The 18,316-nt window shown below is 37.1% G+C and overlaps 1 protein-coding gene across 12 annotated transcripts in view; it reads right to left on the bottom strand.

Annotated features, from left to right (window-relative positions):
- The window catches only part of AKAP9 (A-kinase anchoring protein 9), a 145,559-nt gene that overhangs the window by 1,011 nt on the left and 126,232 nt on the right, over positions 1-18,316 (bottom strand). For 7 of the 12 annotated variants that reach the window (XM_033420511.2, XM_033420518.2, XM_033420519.2 and 4 more), the window contains 12 exons: positions 16,660-16,804; positions 13,499-13,718; positions 11,949-12,099; positions 9,764-10,432; positions 9,323-9,528; positions 8,886-8,991; positions 7,257-7,439; positions 5,985-6,185; positions 4,883-5,115; positions 2,707-2,792; positions 1,400-1,550; positions 693-832 (listed from right to left, as the gene is read on the bottom strand). In XM_033420511.2, the coding sequence (XP_033276402.1) occupies positions 693-832; positions 1,400-1,550; positions 2,707-2,792; positions 4,883-5,115; positions 5,985-6,185; positions 7,257-7,439; positions 8,886-8,991; positions 9,323-9,528; positions 9,764-10,432; positions 11,949-12,099; positions 13,499-13,718; positions 16,660-16,804 (2,491 nt within the window). Of the gene's footprint in view, positions 1-692; positions 833-1,399; positions 1,551-2,706; positions 2,793-4,882; positions 5,116-5,984; positions 6,186-7,256; positions 7,440-8,885; positions 8,992-9,322; positions 9,529-9,763; positions 10,433-11,948; positions 12,100-13,498; positions 13,719-16,659; positions 16,805-18,316 lie in introns of those variants that run through there. The other 5 variants (XM_033420514.2, XM_049714735.1, XM_033420513.2 and 2 more) reach the window with 4 other exon arrangements.

Genomic DNA, 18,316 nt, shown 5'->3' with positions numbered 1-18,316 from the left:
AGGAGAAAAGGGTCTCTAATAATAGTAATATATATATATATATATATATATATATATATATATATATAGACTTAAAGCTCATTAAATTAAAATGATTCAAAATCTTTGAATTGGAGTGAACTGAAGAGAGACGGGAAAAGAGATTTTTCTCACAATAAACAAGGAAGGGAATCCACTTCTACTAATAATGAAATTTTTCTGCGTGTGTTTTTAAGCAGAGAAAAATAAAACGTCATTCTTACAGTCTTTTGAATGGGACGGGTTCCTTGGATCATACGTAAGAGTACAAGGTCTTAGTAGAGAGAATGGCTGCAGTAAGTGCTTACAGTACTTGCGTCCTCCTCTCATCTCGCTATCCCTTATTTGCATGCCTCACGATGTATTACTTAGGAACAAGTTCTCTAGCAGACTGTGTAAGCTTCAGAGTACTTTGCACATTGGTGCTCGTCGTGCATTTCCCCTAATCAATCTTTTCAATGAGATGAGCAGGAATTTTGGGGGGCTGAGAATGGGATCCAGGGTGATAAATCATGTTTTGTCTTAAATTCCTAAAGTCTAGCCTGGTAACTCAGGCACTGAACTGTAAGATTTGATTATCCTAATGAGGAAGGTCAAGGCATTTCAGAAAGAGAAAGTGTTCCGGGTCTATCAAGCACTATGGTGCTGCCAATACTTGGTTAACCTGAGGGTACCTGACTGTACAGTTCCAAGTCGTCTCTGCAGTGCCTCTAGCCGAGTGATATAATCTGTCAGGGCTCTGTCAGGATCATAATTCTGAAGCTGAGAACATGCTAAGGAACCAGGATTTAAATCAGCTGGAGGACCTGGGTACCTATGAGATTAAAAATACAAACATGAATCCCAATTATCCAGAAACAATACAAGTAACTCAGCCTACCACGACCCTGCCCTCAAAAGGTAGACCACTTGTACACTGCTCAATCTATATACCCCATACTACTGAGTCTGAATCATGTGGAAAGGAAAAAACTCTTCGATAAATTCAAAGCAGCTACTAAGTCATCAAAAGAATGTCCATCCAGTACACTGCCTGTCGCAGAGGCCATCAATAAAGGCTGCATATGTATAAATGCATCTTGCCCTGCAAACTTTAGAGGTGTTTTCATAATTCCAGACTCTCAATTTTAGTTAATACCTTTCTCAATGTCTAGCCACAGCATACATACTAAATAACACTTGATCAGCTCTGCTTCCTATACCCTTGGAAACCAGTTACAAATTCAAAAACTGTTTTTGATTCTGAGCTTTAGATTATGTAACTAATACATAACTAAAGACACATTTAGCTATTTCAATGCAAAGAAGTCAAAGCCCTAACACTGTCCTTCATTCTCTGTTAAGTATTAGTATATTAGTATAGATTTCATCAAATTCTTACCTATTTTGAAATGGTAAAGGAGACCTTGGATAGTCCAGATCTGATCTTGAGCGATATGTACCATGTCTTGGTTCTCCATATAGCTCCAGCCCACCAGAAGAATGATAAAATGGGTCAGTCTTTTCGGCACCTAAAGTAATCCAAAATGTACCTTGTAAAGAAAAAAAATAGCAAGCCCTTGAAAAATTTCTACAAAATGGATAAGGGTTCAAAAGACTTACTATACTGTACTACACTACTATCTCCTATGTATAGTCACTTTCAATTATTCTTGCTACAGGAGAGAAACAATAGTACAGCTTGTTTCATTTACCTTTGGATATTAGTATTTCTGATAATCTGGAACTACACCTCTAAGAAAATAAACTATTTTAGTTTTTAAAGACCGCTTCTTAGTTTTAACTAGAGGTGAAGTGAGGGGTGTCTGTGTGTGGTTTGACAGAAAAGGCAATGTGGATAAAAAATATTAGATGAATACAGCCAAGTCCTTTTATCACTCTAGTATACTGGCTTTTACTGGAAAAAACTTGAAACCAAGATATGCTAACTTACAACACAGAATTCATTATGGTACAAATTTCATCTGTTTCAGTATAAGGAGGCGTATTTCAAAAACATTTTGCTTAGAGTACCACATATATTTTCCTCTTTCTCTGTGTAAAACATGTAAAAGTGGTGTACTACCAATACATATAGATATGCTGTGTGTCTATAATTCTGCGTGCTCCCCAGCTTTTGACCTCATCCTTTTGCCTGAAATGTTGAAGCCCTAATGTTTCAGTGTAGAGAGAAGGAATTTTAACTGTTATATCACCTACTGGAAAACAGAAACCTGTTTGAATATTGCTAAATTGTGAAAATTTCAAATCAAAACTTTCATATACTAGAGTAACAGCAATCCTATCTTGAACCAGAGCCTTAAACGCAGTTGTGCAAAGAGTGGGCTCTGGAGCCAGACTGTCAGGGTTTGCTGCTGACTCTACCACTTCCTACTGGGTAATTTGGGACAAATGACAAATGCTTTCCATGCCTCAGTTTTTCGTCTGTAAAGTAAAAAGAATAGTAACCGTACTTACATCATAGGATTATGAGAATACACGGAAAAAAGCAGGGCCTAGTGTGAACTAAGTGCTCCATAAATATCAGCTCTTATTACTCTTTAGAACAGCAAGGTCCCCAGCTTTGTTAGTTATAAGGGCTTTGTCTTTGGACAACACAGGTCCCAGAACACATTATTTGGAAGGTATTACACATGCAGTAATTTTAGAGCATCATCAACATAAGAAAAAATTCTATTTTGACTTCACCTGGATTCAATCCAAAGCCATCCCTGTTAATATTGATGGAACCAGAACTTGTGACTCGATGCCACCGTCGAACCAAAAATTTCATTCTAAAAAAGATCCCAAGAAAAAATTTCACAGAACATCTATAGTGTAAAGAGTATAAACATACACTTGCAACAAAAATCAAGTCATACGTTTAAATATGAATGCAGAACAAATTTCTATATAATCCCATGACTGCCTAATCTAAGATTATGCAAATGTCCCCTGGTTTGTGGCAAAATTGACTGGAACAGAAGAACAGGGCTTCCCATGAGGCACCAGAGGTCTCTTCTTTTGCCAGTACCAGGTTCTGGTTTTAGAGGTACATGGGACATAAAGAGATGAAGAGCAGGGCTTCCCTGGTGGCGCAGTGGTTGAGGGTCCGCCTGCCGATGCAGGGGCCATAGGTTCGTGCTCCGGTCCGGGAAGATCCCATATGCCACGGAGCGGCTGGGCCCATGAGCCATGGCTGCTGAGTCTGCGCGTCTGGAGTCTGTGCTCCGCAACGGGAGAGGCCACAGCAGTGAGAGGCCCGCGTACCGCCAAAAAATAAAATAAAATAAAATAACAGATGAAGAGCAAAAGCAGAAAAGGTTAATTGGATGGGCAAAGAAAGGGTGAGAAGAAATGAAAAGAAGAAGAATGGAGACTAAAGGGGAGATGAGATGGAAAGAGAACAGAAAGACCCTTAAATTGGCAGTAAGAGAGAGCAGGGAAAACTGGAAAAGGAGTGAGGCCATGTAATCAGGGATGAAAAGCAGTGATGGCTTCAAAAGGAACAGGGGAGGCTGTGTCACAGCCCAGCTGTAGCGAGTTGCTGCCTGCCCCGTCCTAGCCCAAAGAGCTTTCTGGAGCACCAGGTTTGACTTCTTAATTCCAACTATTTTCAAGGCTCAGTTTTAGGAGGGTCAAAATACAATAAACATATAAGAGGTCAAGAAAAAGAGGTTGAAAAAGTGAAGTCCTTCAATGGCAACTGGCTTTCAATGGAGCCTTCCCGAATTCTTGAAATCGAAATTAATAGATAACTCCTGTGATCTGTCATTTAGTGTCTCCTAAGTTATGTGCATATTGGTATGCCCCACTAGAAAGTGAGCTGCCTTCAGGGATTTGGGCAGGGATTATGTCTTTTTTCTTTATCAATGCATCTCCCAGCACTTAACCCTGTACAAGCTGTATAAGGTGATGAAGGGAATGAAAGATGACAAAGGAAAAGGAAAAGATGAGGAAGGAAAGCTCTTTGCTTTCTCCAACCTTCTAATTCTTGTGCTACTGCCAAGAAAAGACAGAACCAAAAAGGACGCCATTTGGCAAGGAGTCTGGGAGACACAATCCGCAGGCTGTAAGCCCCTGGCAGTATGGAGGCTGGCCTAGAAGGGCAGTGAGGAGCTGAAAGCCAGCAGATGCTACCCAGCACACAAAAACATAAATCACACCTCTTATTCTGCCTTCGTGGTCTTTTGAGGTACTTGTAAATAACCTGAATATAACGGAATTGGGTAATACTTAAAAAAAAAAAATTTCCTTTGAGACTGTCTGGCTCCTACAGAAGTAAAAGGGAGAAGCATGGAGAAGGTATCTAGGTGTCTGGGTATAACCAGCTAGCACCAGAGTTCCTAGCTTGGAACTACCAGAGAAGGAGTGACAAAAGCAACAGCACAGTTCAATGTAGAGTCAGGCCAGGGCTTTCTGTAGCTGGGCTGTGAGAGTGGGTTATTTTAGTAATGAAGAAAATGAATGTATGTCAGCCTAAGTAACTTTTCAAAAAACATTTTTCTCTCTTATGATCTCTTTTATTTATATGTCTGAACTAGTTCATGGACTTATTCAGATTAAAAAAAAAAAAAAAAAAGAGAGACTAAATAAATAAATAAATTAAAAAAAGAAAAGAGAGACAACCCAGATTGGATGTCCCAGCCGAATCACTGGCTGCCTGCCTCTGGGAGGGCCCTTCTCATAGGCTCTCTATAGTATAACATAAAGTATCCCTGACTAAAGGATGAAAACCTAGAGAGAAGTAGGCATGTTTCAGTGATGGCAAGTGTCTTATACTATGTGAATATGGAGCACAACGGGCAGAGAAAAGAGAGAGAACTGAAAATAACTAATCTCTTCAGAAATTCTATTAAAATGCGTTTTCTTTCAAGTATTTTACCTCGAAATTGCCATGGACACTCTGACAGCTGACCGAAACCTGGTGAAGCCCTTTGGACGGCTGGTGATCACCTCTAGATCCGTGAAGGCCGGATGTCCCCCCATTCGGGCAAGCAGAGCCAGGGTGGCATCCTCACATTCCTGGAACCCACCCAGTAACAGAAGCAGGTATTTCTTTTGATAAATGAGAGCTTTCCGAAAACTTTCTGCCCTCAGGTATTTGCCATAAATTCTCTATGTTTAAAGAAAAGAAAAACGTAAAGACATTATTAAGAAGTTATTCAAACTGTTCTCTAGGGGAAGATAACCTAGACTTTATTTTAAAAAAGTGGCAGTAGTAGAATGGCAGGTACCCTATCACTGTTTTCTACTTTATCAACAAAGGTAAAAAGTAAAGTTAAACCTTTATACTTCTGCCTCCCTTTAGTGAATGGATTTTAGCTCCTATTAATCATATTCATTGCAAAAATTTTTGTCTTTGCATCATCACCTGAGTTTTTTTAATTGTATAGAGCTACTTTATTAGTATCATCACTGATCTATTTAACTTTTTCAATGTTAATGTTTTCTGTCCCTTTAAGAGTCATAAATTTATGTTCACTCCATAGCTGGAATAAATATTCCAAACATTTTCTTTCTTTCCTTGTTTTTTTTTTGGATTTTATGTTAACTGATTAAGGTAGTTGTACTACAATATTCATCATTAGTCATTAGAGAGACTATTCAGAGGGCTTACCACTTACAGAGCATGATCCTCTAATATTGACAGTAGTAGAGAGCTTCTGTTGGGAGTTGAAAAGCTAACTTTCTGTTGGTCTTTTAGGGATGAAACTGTGGGAAGTGGGACCATGAGCTCAAGGTGCTGCCTCTGTGACCATTAATAGAACTTAATCTTGTCCCAAACCCGGACATGCTTCACCACAATTTTTTTGTGACCAGCTAGAGATCTGCATTCAATGACAGACTGAGTACAGAGACCTAGAGACACAGCCTGAGTGCCACCTAAAATTCTTTAGTCTGACAATTAAGGTTAGTGATAGATGAAATAAGGCAAAAGCAGAGGACCAATTCTAGTATACATTTAGATGGAAGATGTCTCCTACCTTTACAGTGGCATGCTCAGAGTCAGGGCTCAGATTTTGAAGTAAAGCTTCATTTCTTAGTTCAGCTTTTAGTTTGTATACTTCAGCTTCTGCCCGTTTCAAGGATTTCTGGAGAGTCAACTTTTCTCTGTTCCAGACTTCTTTTTCTGAAGCAATGATGGCTTCAATGTTGGGGCCACCACTGAATGAAAACCTAGAAGACTGCAGAGGCCAGAGCCTACTTACATGATTTTAAAGAACAAGTTTCTGAAGAAGAATCTGAATTAAACATATTAAAGGTATCCCTATGAGGGTTATAGAATGCTCAGCTTTCCAACCTCAGACAGGGAAGTTCAAAGCCAATCTCAACTGACATTAAAGAATATCCACTAACTTTTAAGTTTATGACCTTGCTGAGTAGATTAACTTTACAACTAAAAATCCGTGTGAAAGTCTGGCCCCAGAGAAGATGTTTGGATTAGTAGAGCTTTCAACTAAAAAAGTCTAGAGACTTTTTTTTGGCCGTGCTTCACTAAAGGTTATCAGGATGTTAGTTACCCGACTAGGGGCTGAATCCAGGCCACAACAGTGAAAGTGCAGAGTCCTAACCCACTGACCACCAAGGAATTTCCGTTTTTTTGCTTGTTCTTTTTGTAGACTTTAAAAATGGACCATCTGGGTTCAAATGTTGAGCCTGTGCCTGAAAAAGTACACTGGAGAAGTGGGGAAATAAAACCCAACTTGTACATAGGGAAGTGGGTCTCTATAGAAGCTGTGTGGATGTGTTATCATGCATCTGACCACACAGTTGGTCTTACAGGTCCTTCCTATCTTTATATTGGATGGTAACAGAGCTAGCAATTTAGTATTTTGTAGTTTTTAAATGGAAAAAATTTAAATAAATTCCCAGAGTAGTTTATTAGACTGAAATATGTAATTTAATGGCATTTTCCACTTCAGTTATGAACACAATTACTGATAAATAACTGACAAGAACAGGAAGAATGCACATGTGAACACTTCTTCACATGTATCTGCAATCGGTCCATAGGTAGCAAAGTACTTGGCTTTGGAGATAAGTATATCTTGGTTTGACTACTGACTTCAGTTTTCTGAAGTGCAAGGCAGGGTGTGGATAAGAGATTCTGAACATATATAACCCAGAATCTGGCAGAGAAGGCTCCCCATAAATAAATAATAGCTATTATTATTACTTTCATTCCTATAAAATTTTCCAGTGATCCTACTAAGAATCAGATGCTTAGTATGCTGCCATGATAAAAACAGACGTACATAATCTCTGCCAGCTCCTGTCTGTCGATAACACCTGATCTGCTCCTCCAGCTTCATAACCATGTTTCTTAAATCATTCTTTTCTTCAGTCAGTTGGCTGATATGTCCTGTCAGCTCAGTATTTTGTCTTAGTAGTCTTTCAGTTAATGAGCCACAAGAAGTACTTGGGGACCTTAAGGTAGGCTAAAAGACAAAATGGCAAAAGGTCATATAAGCACAAACTTTTACAAATAATGCATATAAAATGTGAAGTCACTGAGAACAACAGATTTCATGAAGAAATAGTGCTTGAGCTGCGTCTTAAATAATAAGTAGGACCCTACTAGGCAGGAAAGAAGGGCATATTAAGCAGAAGGAAGAGCACATGTAAAGGCACAAAGGCTTGAGCGTGAGTGTGTTGCTTTTAAGGAGCTAAAACACACCCGTTAAGATTAAAGGTTGCTTTCATTTTATGGATAATAGACCTAAATGTAGGTAGTGAAGAGCCATGAAAGGCTTTAGGCTGTAGCATGCCATAAACAAAATTTACGTGTGAGAAAGATTCCTTTGATAGTACTGCGCAAAGTAGAGTAAATTAGAGGAGAAAGATCCTGATGTCAGGCAGACACATCAGGAAGTTACTGCCAACAGTCCAGGTGAGAAATGCTGAAGGCCTGAATGCAGGCAATGACTAAAGGCACTTAGGAGGAAGAGGGCACAGGTCTTAGTGACTGCTTGGATGTGCAAGTAAGAATGAAGGAAAGGGTCTAGGGTGACTTTCAACTCTCTAAACTGGATGATATCATGACCAAAAATGTGGGTTTGGGACAGGAAGGAGAAAAGGAAGACGATGCTCAGTTTGGATTGTGCCTGTGAGATTCCTAAAGGGGTCACTACGGGGTATGTTTCCCCAAGGAAAGATGTCTCATAACTAAGTGAAAATATAAACCTGGACCACAGGACAAAGGTTTCAGAATAGAACCATAGTCCACAAGAAGATAAGCTCCATAAAGGTGAGATTTTTACCAGATTTGTTCACTATAGCCCCAGAACCCAGTATAGTACCTGGCACACAGTAGGTGCCCAATGTAAGTATTTGTTCAATAATTAAGTCTACTGAGAATTCAGGCTGTGGAATGAATGAGCTTTCAGTTAGAGGGAAAAAATGGATGAGCATAAGAAGAACTCATGAAGATGATTGATGAAAGAAATGGAAGAAATGAGAGAATATTAACACAAAAGGAAAGGAAAGAGAGGGTATTTAAAATGGAAGAGGTCAAAAGTGTCAGATGCTACAAAGAAGCCAAGAATGTCAGGGACTGAAAAGATTCACCAGATTAGTCAATTGTCAACACACTGGTAGCATCCTGAGGGTGGTTTCATGGAGTGGTGAGGGTAAAAGACAGACTATTCTTTCAAGAAACTTTTCATAATATAATAAGAATTATAATTATTCAATAATGATAATTTTGTTTCCCCTCAAACTTTCACTACCTTCTACTGGGGAAAGGCAAACATTATTATTTTAAATAAATGAAAAGATATAATTAAAACTCTTTAGAAAATACAGTAACAGTTTCAAATGATTCATATAATTTCCATTAAATCTTTGCTCTCGATACTATACAAAGTGTTTTTAGAAAGTCTTACCTCTTCGCCTGGCTGGCCACTTAATTTTTGTAGTTGTAAAACAATTCCATCAATATTTTCCTGAACCCAAACAAAATCTTCATCATCTGCTGTTTCAAACTGTAGTCTTCAAAAAAAAAAAAAAAAAAAAAGGGCAAAAAGTCAAAACATATCATCTCAAGGAGCAGTGTTGACTAACACAAACATTACACATCAGGCAACACTGCTTCACCTCTTACTTCTCCTTTACATTAAGTGTTCTCTTTCCCTGAGTCAGGATGTTAACGATATTTTTTTCCAGGTATATGAGTTTTGTTAAAGAATATCACCTCCTAATGTAAACATGAATTAACTTTAAAATTTGAATTTCCCACCCCTGGCTAGCTAAGAGTGAGGGACAGATTCTGTCCAGCTTGTCTAAGAATGCCATTTCCAGAGGTCAGGCAGAAAATTCTAACCTATTGGAGGCTTTCTGGGCTAGATGCTGTAGTTTTGAAGCCACACGTTGAAGTTTTTGTCTGATCATTTCTAATTCATGATTATACCCAGCTCCTCCTCCATTCATTTCAATCATTTTAGGATAGCTTGATTCCTTTGTCTCTCCTATTTTCTGTTGAAGAACCCAATTTCTGGTTCGATCATTGGTTAAACTCCAAGTGGTTGGCTGGCAATTTTGGACAGAAAAAGAAAGAGCAATCATTATAAAATAAATAGCACATCACATTCTTTCTTAGGGGAACACAGTTATTGTTTTTATTCCAAATAAACTTCTATAGATTTCATTTTTAAATGATTTGTACATAGCTATTTAAATAATTTAATCCAATATCAAAATTATATATGATCACATGGCTACAGTATTCTTTTAAAAAATATTTTAAAACAAAATGTCAATTTACCTCATTAAGATTCTGATACAGAATTCTTCTACTTTCTCGTTTTTCTTCTCGTTCTAGTTCCTGCTTTTGGAATTCCTGCATAATTCCTTGCAGTCGTTTCCCTTCAAGGTCTAACTTATAAACTTGTTGCCTTTTCTCTTCCAGTTGGCGCTGAAGATCTTCCACTTTGGACTGAAGCTCATACATTTTTTTCTGTCCCTCAGTGTTGGCCTCTTGTTCTGTCTGCAATGTCTTCCTGTGAACCTGCCTATCCTTTTCCATTTGCTGTCTTGTTTGCAAAGAATCCAGTTTATATTTCTCAGTCTCATTTAACAATTCTACTATGCGACTGTGTTTCTCCTCTAGCTGTTTCTGAAGCTCTTTAAGGAGGTCCTCAGAGGGTAAGGATGGCCGAGACTGCCCACTATCATCACTGCTCTGTAGTTGTGCATGTAATTCCCGTTCCCTATCCAGGGTACTGCTCATTTCCCGAATTCGAACTTTCTCAGATTCAAGAAGTACTTGAAGCTCCAAGTTTCGACCTCGTTCTTCGGATAACTGGGCATCATGTAGCACTCTTTGTGATTCTATTTTCTGCTGTGATTCATTTAGTTGTTGTTTCTGTTGTTCCAAAAGTTGATTTAGCTGAATATTCCTTTGTTTCTGACCCTCAAGTGAAAATTTCAGATCCTTGTAGGAGAAAGTTGAATTTAAGAATTTATGTTAATATTATGGAGAATACTTTCAATAATATTAAGTATACAATTGTGCCTTTATTAATACTAAGTTGATAGTATCTGGTAAAAGAACTGATTATCCAATTTACTAACTTGTATTTTCAGTGGTTAGAGTGTAATTATTTGGACAGCCAGTTGATTTTCATCAAAGAATAGCAACAAAATAGAGCTAAGCTACGTAATATTTTCTCTCCCAACATTCATCATATCTGGTTAAGAAATATGAAGCAGAGTACATTTCTTCTAGGATTAATAACCTTTAAAAATGAAAGTATTTCTGGGCTTCCGTGGTGGCGCAGTGGTTAAGAATCTGTCTGCCAATGCAGGGGACACGAGTTTGAGCCCTGGTCCCGGAAGATCCCACATGCTGCGGAGCAACTAGGCCCGTGCGCCACAACTACTGAGCCTGCACTCTAGAGCCCACGAGCCACAACTACTGAGACCGTGCACCTAGAGCCCGTGCTCTGCAACAAGAGAGGCCACTGCAATGAGAAGCCCACGCACCGCAACGAAGAGTAGCCCCTGCTCCCCGCAACTAGAGAAAACCCACGCACAGCAACGAAGACCCAATGCAGCCAAAAATAAAAACAAAATAAAATAAATAAAGTTAAAAAAAAGAAAATAAAAGTATTTCTGATATAATGTGATGGGAGTTCCTGAAAACCTTTGAATTTTCCAATACCATACCACATAACTAAAAATAATAGGGCTTATGAGGAGAGCAGGTTTAGGGACAAACTACTCAAAATCTATAAAAATTTGTAATGATTAAAAAAATAGTAATCAATACCTGAGGAAATAACATGTCCTTGCTAGGTAGAAAGCTCACTGTGCCTGGAGGCTACCATCCATGGTGGACATTAAAAAAAAAAAAAAAAAACCCAAAAAAGTAACAGGGCAGAAAATCTGGATTCTGGCTACACAGTTTTTTAGCACAGAGCTAGCGAGTACCAGGATTATGTGGATAGAAGAAGAGCTCCGAGCCAGGGGGAACTGTTAAAGTGGCACTGCCTGCAGTACAACCTGCTTTGAGCTGTGAGCTGTGCAAGGCTCGGGTGTGCCTCTCTGGGAGAGAGCCCAGCGTCTTAAAATATAGTAGCAAGGGCTCCTGCTGCCAGAAAAGTATCGCTGCTCTCCTTCCCTAGGAGAAAACAGGAACCTAAACTACTTCTGCGTTAAAAAGACACAACTGCCATATTTATCAAATTATATATGCACTAAATCAAATTCCTAAAACACATGCTGTAGCAGAACAGTTTCTATGCATCCTTGGATGCAACAAAACAAAAAAAGATCATACCATTAGCAATTCCTGATAATACTTTAGATAACATTATAATATTCAACACATAGTGAACGACTTATTATACCTAATAATGAGTCTAAGGTCAACATTATAGGAAGAGGAATGTCTCTCTTCTATCACTGTGGATTTTTTCACAGATATTTAAAGACAAAGATAACAATACCTCAAGTTCTTCTTTATCCCGCTCTTCACTGCGTCCCAGCTTGGCTTTCTCTTTCTCCAAAGCCCACTGGAGCTCTCTGGACTTTTTCTGTTCACTTGCTAATGTGTCATTAAGCAAATGTACTTCATCCGTTTTATCTTTAACTTCCAACCTAAATCACAGAGACAAATGAACTTTCATAAAACTACTTTGACCAAGTATATTATTTTTTTTTTTTTTTTTTTTTTTTTTTTTTTTTTTTTTTTTTTTTTTTTCTGCGGTACGCAGGCCTCTTACCGCTGCGGCCTCTCCCGTCGCGGAGCACAGGCTCCGGACGCGCAGGCTCAGCGGCCATGGCTCACGGGCCCAGCCGCTCCACGGCATGTGGGATCTTCCCCGATCGGGGCACGAACCCGTGTCCCCTGCATCGGCAGGCGGAGTCTCAACCACTGCGCCACCAGGGAAGCCCGACCAAGTATATTATTGACAGAGAACAGCTTCCACTGAAAAGTGGCGGCATATTATAAACTAGGTGGCGCTTCCCTGGTGACTCAGTGGTTAAGAATCCGCCTGCCAATGCAGGGGACATGGGTTCGATCCCTGGTCCGGGAAGATCCCACATGCCGCGAAGCAACTAAGCCCGTACGCCACAACTACTGAGCCTGCGCTCTAGAGCCCGTGAGCCACAACTGAGCTCACGTGCCACAACTACTGAAGCCCATGTGCCTAGAGCCCGTGCTCCACAACAAGAGAAACCACCGCAATGAGAAGCCTGCGCACCACAAGGAAGAGTAGCCCCCACTCGCCGCAACGAGAGAAAGCCTGTGTGCAGCAACAAAGACCCAATGCAGCCAAAAATAAATAACTTAATTAAAAAAATAATAATAATAAAAAATAAACTTGCTAATAGGAAAATATAAACCTGCTAATAGGAAAATATAAACCATGTAAAGATTAAAGATTTTTTGACTGGGGTTCAGTCAAATTAACTGTTTCTAGTAATATAACTACTAGTTATTATTTACCATTGTAAACAATTTATTGTTACAAAATAATATGAATAAAAATTTCCTTTAACTTCTACTTAACATAAGAACCATTGTTTGTGTGTGAAAAAGTTCAAAATAATTGACTATACTTGTAATGTGTCCTTGGCAAGCAGAATATCTCAGTATTTACACCAACAAATTTATCCTTTTTACAAGCATTATCTTCAAAAAATTTTGCATATTTTAGCTAACTAAACCATGAATTCCATTGGGATCATAAATATCACTACAAATTACTTGGTGGTAAAATGAAGGTCAAATTTATGTATCTTATACAACAACAAGTCTCAAACAGAACTGAAGCCACGTAGAGAATATGCCAAAATACCTAATCATGAGTTTATCATTTGGAAAAATTTTGGGTGCTTCCTTTCCACTGTAGTTTTTCCTATAAGTAACAGTTTTATGTTATTTAAATATTATATACAATGTTACATTTTTGTAAGATATGCACAATGTCTGTGACAAAAGTACTCCAAGTCCTTCACTAATACAGGTTTATAATTAGGAAGCCTGGCACACCTGAATGCCTCTAATTCCTTTAGGTGCTTATGCTGTGCCTTTAGTGTTGTTTCTAGTTCCAGTTTAGCTTGTGCAAGTTCACTTTTCAGTTCAGCAACCACCATTTTCTCAGAACTCAGTTGTTCCTGAAGTTCTGTTGCTCTGTCTTTCACACTGCTGAGCTCCACTTGCATCTCCAGCATTTGAGACTGCTTCTGCTGCATATTATATTCCAAGAGTTCTAAATGAAAAATTATTAATATTTAAAATATGATCTAGCAACTCATATTTGGCTTACATTTTGTTGATAATAACTGACTTGTTATTTAAGAGATTACTATAAAGTAAATGTGAAAAGATTACAGCCCCCAAAGTTAACTATTTATATAAATACATGCATATGCATATTTTCCTCATAGTGCTATATTGTCAAGATTTCAGAACTTTGTATAAATATATAAGGATGATAAAAACTTAACAATTCATTACTGGATACAAGACTTGAAATTAAAAAAAAACCTTGAGGTGTTCACATAATACTATAAATAGGAATTTATATTTGTTCATTCAGAATTTTGATAGCTCACACTAAAAAATTCCAATGGTTTTTGATAGCCGAAGTACTTGCAGGAGTCACCCCGTAACTCTGACTACAATGATTAGCACTGCTTGCTTGTTTTGTTCAGCCCTCCTTTGCAGACAGTCCCTAGGAATTTCATTATAACAAAAGTGGGAAGTCCAAACGCCAATTTGGATCACGGTTTTTTCTTTAAAAACATACCGAACCCTTGCTACATGTCTGTCACAATGAAAACAAAGTGAAATATTTAAATCCCTAAGGATAATAAATGAAAAAAATGTAATGAAATATATACATCAGGATCCATTTTTATAAAAAATATAAACTTATGTACATATGCACAATGAAATGTGTCTGGAGACATATTTCCTGGGTTTTAATAGTCATTAGTTTAGGATTTAGGAGATTCCAGGGGTGATTTTAACTCTGTTCTTCTGTTTCTCTATTCTACCCTAAATGTATTTTTAACTTAAAAAATTTTATCAAAGTTCATTACTTCCTATTACAATTCATATTACTGATGTCATGAGACAGGAATTACATTGGCTTTAGAGTATTCATGCTAAGTGAGACTTTTAAAACTATTTCTTAGAGAGTAGAGTCTAAGGATTTACATTTATAAATATGTATCTATGTGATACTAACTAAGCTTTCAACAGGGTCCTATTTAGTTAAGTAAAATACTAATAAATTCTCCAAAAATAATCTGCAATTAATCCTATGTCTAAATATAAGGGATATATTTAATTTGTAACTTCATTATACCTGTTTTCTCTAAAATATTTAAAGATATTTAAATTCTTCAGCTTTTCAATGACAAATGTGAGACTGGTATAACTTTCAAAACTGGCAAAAGTATAGGTGTTTCTACCTTTATATTAAACAGAAATGAAGACAAAGACATGTACGTGTCTTCACTAGATATGATGAAAAATTTCACTTTAATCTCTAATGATTTCCAGCTGCAGCTCAATTTAAGATTCCTCTATTGAAAAGTGAAAAGATTTGAACAAGCATACCACAAAAGCAAAAATCCAGCTAGCCAATAATCATACCACAAATAAGCCAATTCAGTTATTAGAGAAATGTAAATTAAAACCACAACAACAATCCACCGCATACCCACCAGATTGGCAACGAAAGGCTGACAATATCAACTTTTGGCAAAAATGTGAAGCAACAGAACTTTCATGTACTGCTAGAAAGTGCACAAATTGGTATGACCACTTCGGAAAACAGTCTGGCATTGTCTAATAAATTTGATGATATGTATTCTATGATCTAGCAATTCTACTCCTGGGTATGTATCCAGAAGACTCATGCATGTATGCATCAGAAACATGGCATAACAATGTGTAGAAGAGACTGAATTTAATAGCTAAAAAGTAGAAACAACTTAAATGTTCAACCGCAGAATGGATAGATAAATTGTGAAATATTCACACAAGGGAATTCTATACAGTAACAAAAACGAATAAACTACAGATAAATGTGGTAACGTAGAAGAATGTTATAGAGAGGTGAAAGAGACAAGACGCAAATATATACAGAGTGATAAAGTTCAAGAGCAAGAAAAACCTTAAACTTACGTGGTTTAGGAATATATAAATAGGCAGTTAAAAAAATCAGGACAATGGTTACCTCCAGGGTACCACAGAGGAAGATGTGTTCTATATTACTACAGAGTAGCAGAAGGGGAATTCTGGAATACTTGACATGGATGAGGTTTCCACAGGTATTCCTTTAATAGTTTTTATACTGTATATTTTTGCATTTTTTGTATGTATGTTACAGTTCACACACACAAAAAAGGTATTAAAAAGAAATCGTTACTTCCATTGAGAATTTCTTTTTCTTTTAGGTTATCCACACATAGAGCTTCAAAACAAAGAAAGATAATGAACTTAATGGGTGAAACAACCTGATCAAGGCAATGCTTATTCATTTTAAATTAAATGTATCTGTTTATATGTCAGAAAATTGCTCTCTGTTGGATTAAAGTATTCTGTAAGAGTTAACCATCATTCTCTTTCCACACATAGCTAACTGAAGCCAATTTCAACCTCTACAGGAGATAAAAGCAAAGTCCTTTGATATTTTAAAGCATGTCCTTACCAGCCTGTCTGGTGCACACAGCATTTTTTCTCTTGCAACTGAGCAACAACCCCCTTACCTCCACTACTACCTCCTCCTCCCAAATTCAAGAAGTGCTGCTTTTAAGATGCAGCAATAAGCTTAGATGGCACAGCATAACTGAGCATTTTTTATTTCATTCCCAAACCTGAGAATGAGTTTTTGCCTGGTCAGAGAACCCTAATGTAAACAAATATTTTTCAACTCTAAAAAAAAATTTAAAAAAATTATATATATGTGTGTATACATATATATGTAGACACACACACACACACACACACACACACACGTATCTCTTAAGACAAATTGGACACCCCTTTAATCCCTGGAGTAATTAATGTAGATTAACTTCCTGATGTGAGAATGAGAAGAAAATGTGACTAAGAAAAAATGTGTTTTAACTGAATAATAATAAAGTGAAATCGTTTCACCTATTTGTGTCACCACATGAGCCTGTCATATAGCATACCTTGGCTTGGTTGATCATTCTCTTGTTCTCTTTTCAGAGTCATTTTCTTACCATTCATCTGAGCATGCAGTGCTTGAATTTCAGCTAACAAACTCCTTCTATCTGCTTTCTGGAGGCATTCCATGGCTGCTCGATATTCAATACCCTGTAAAAAAAAAAAAAATCAAGAGAGATGTAAAAACAATAAAATTAACAACCAGGAAGTCTGAAGAATGACATGCTAAAATTTTGGGAAGATGTTACTAACGTTCTCTTCCTGCTCACTGGGATCTACTTTTTAGATAATAGTTTCCACGTTTATTTCAAAATTCTTTAAACACACAATAAAACATGATGAATAATATAATAAACACCCATGCACTTAGCCTAAGAAACAGCCCTTATACAGCTGAAGTCTCCTGTGTACAACTCCCTGAATACATCCTCCTCTGCACCATCTGCTCAAGAAATAACCAAATTCTAAGTCTGGTGTTATTTTCATGTACTCTGTACATACACACACATATCCTAAAAAATATACAGTTCTGTTTTAAAACTTTATATAAACGGCATCATACTGTATTCATTTTTGTTTAATTTGCCTTTTTCACCGAACATGTTGGTGAACCATCCTGCCTGACACACACAGCTCTAATTCACACTCATTTTCAATGTTATATAGTATTCCATAGTATGAATTATATAGCACATTTTATTTGAGCATCTTTTCATATATTTATTGGATACTCTCTATTTCTTCCATGAGCACATATCTATATCACTTGTCCATTTTTCCACTGGTTGTTTTATTCTCATTAGATATTTGGTCTGTAGATTTATTTTCTTGTGGTATTTCTGTCTGGCTTTAGAATCGGAACAATATTGTCCTCATAAAATGAGCTGGGAAGTGTTCCCTTCTTTATTTTGCAAGAGTTTGTGAAGAACTGGTATTAATTCTTCTTTCAACATTTGGTAGGATTCACTAGTGAAGTCGTCTGATATTGAACTTTACTTTGTGAGAAGTTTTAAAATTACTAATTTAACTCTTTGTTATACATTCAGATTTTCTATTTTTTCATGACTTAGTTTTAGTAGTTTGCATACTTTTAGGAATTTGTCCATTTAATGCCACTGTAAATAATTATTTTTAAAATTAAATTTTGGACTTATCTGGTGGTCCAACAGTTAAGACTCCATGCTTCCATTGCAGGGGGTGTGGGTTTGATCCCTGGTCCGGGAACTACGATCCCATATGCCGTGTGGCGTGGCCAAAAGTAAATAAATACATAAAATTACATTTTGTTTGTTGTTGAGAAATAAGATTTTTACATCTTGATCTTACATCCAACAACATAACCAAACTTTCCTATCGATTAAAAAAATCTACATGTGTAGATTCTCTTTAGTTTTCTATATAAGTGGATGAGGGGTCTTCCCTATTCCTACCCTTATTTAATTTCTCTTGCTTTTCTTTTCTAGCTAGATCTTTAGGACAAGGTTGAGCAAACTACTTAACCCTTTGTTAAGGAATGTTTTTAACATTTAACTATCAGATATGATGCTTGTTGTAGTTTTTGCAAGATATACCTGTTATATAGTTCATGAAATTCCTTTTTATTTTTAGTTTGTTATTTAAGGTGTTTTAAAATATGAAATGCATTCATTCATTTGTTCACTG

Source organism: Orcinus orca, chromosome 9 (genome assembly GCF_937001465.1).
Source record: "Orcinus orca chromosome 9, mOrcOrc1.1, whole genome shotgun sequence".
NCBI lineage: Eukaryota > Metazoa > Chordata > Mammalia > Artiodactyla > Delphinidae > Orcinus > Orcinus orca.
This window is presented reverse-complemented; position numbering and strand designations above follow the sequence as displayed.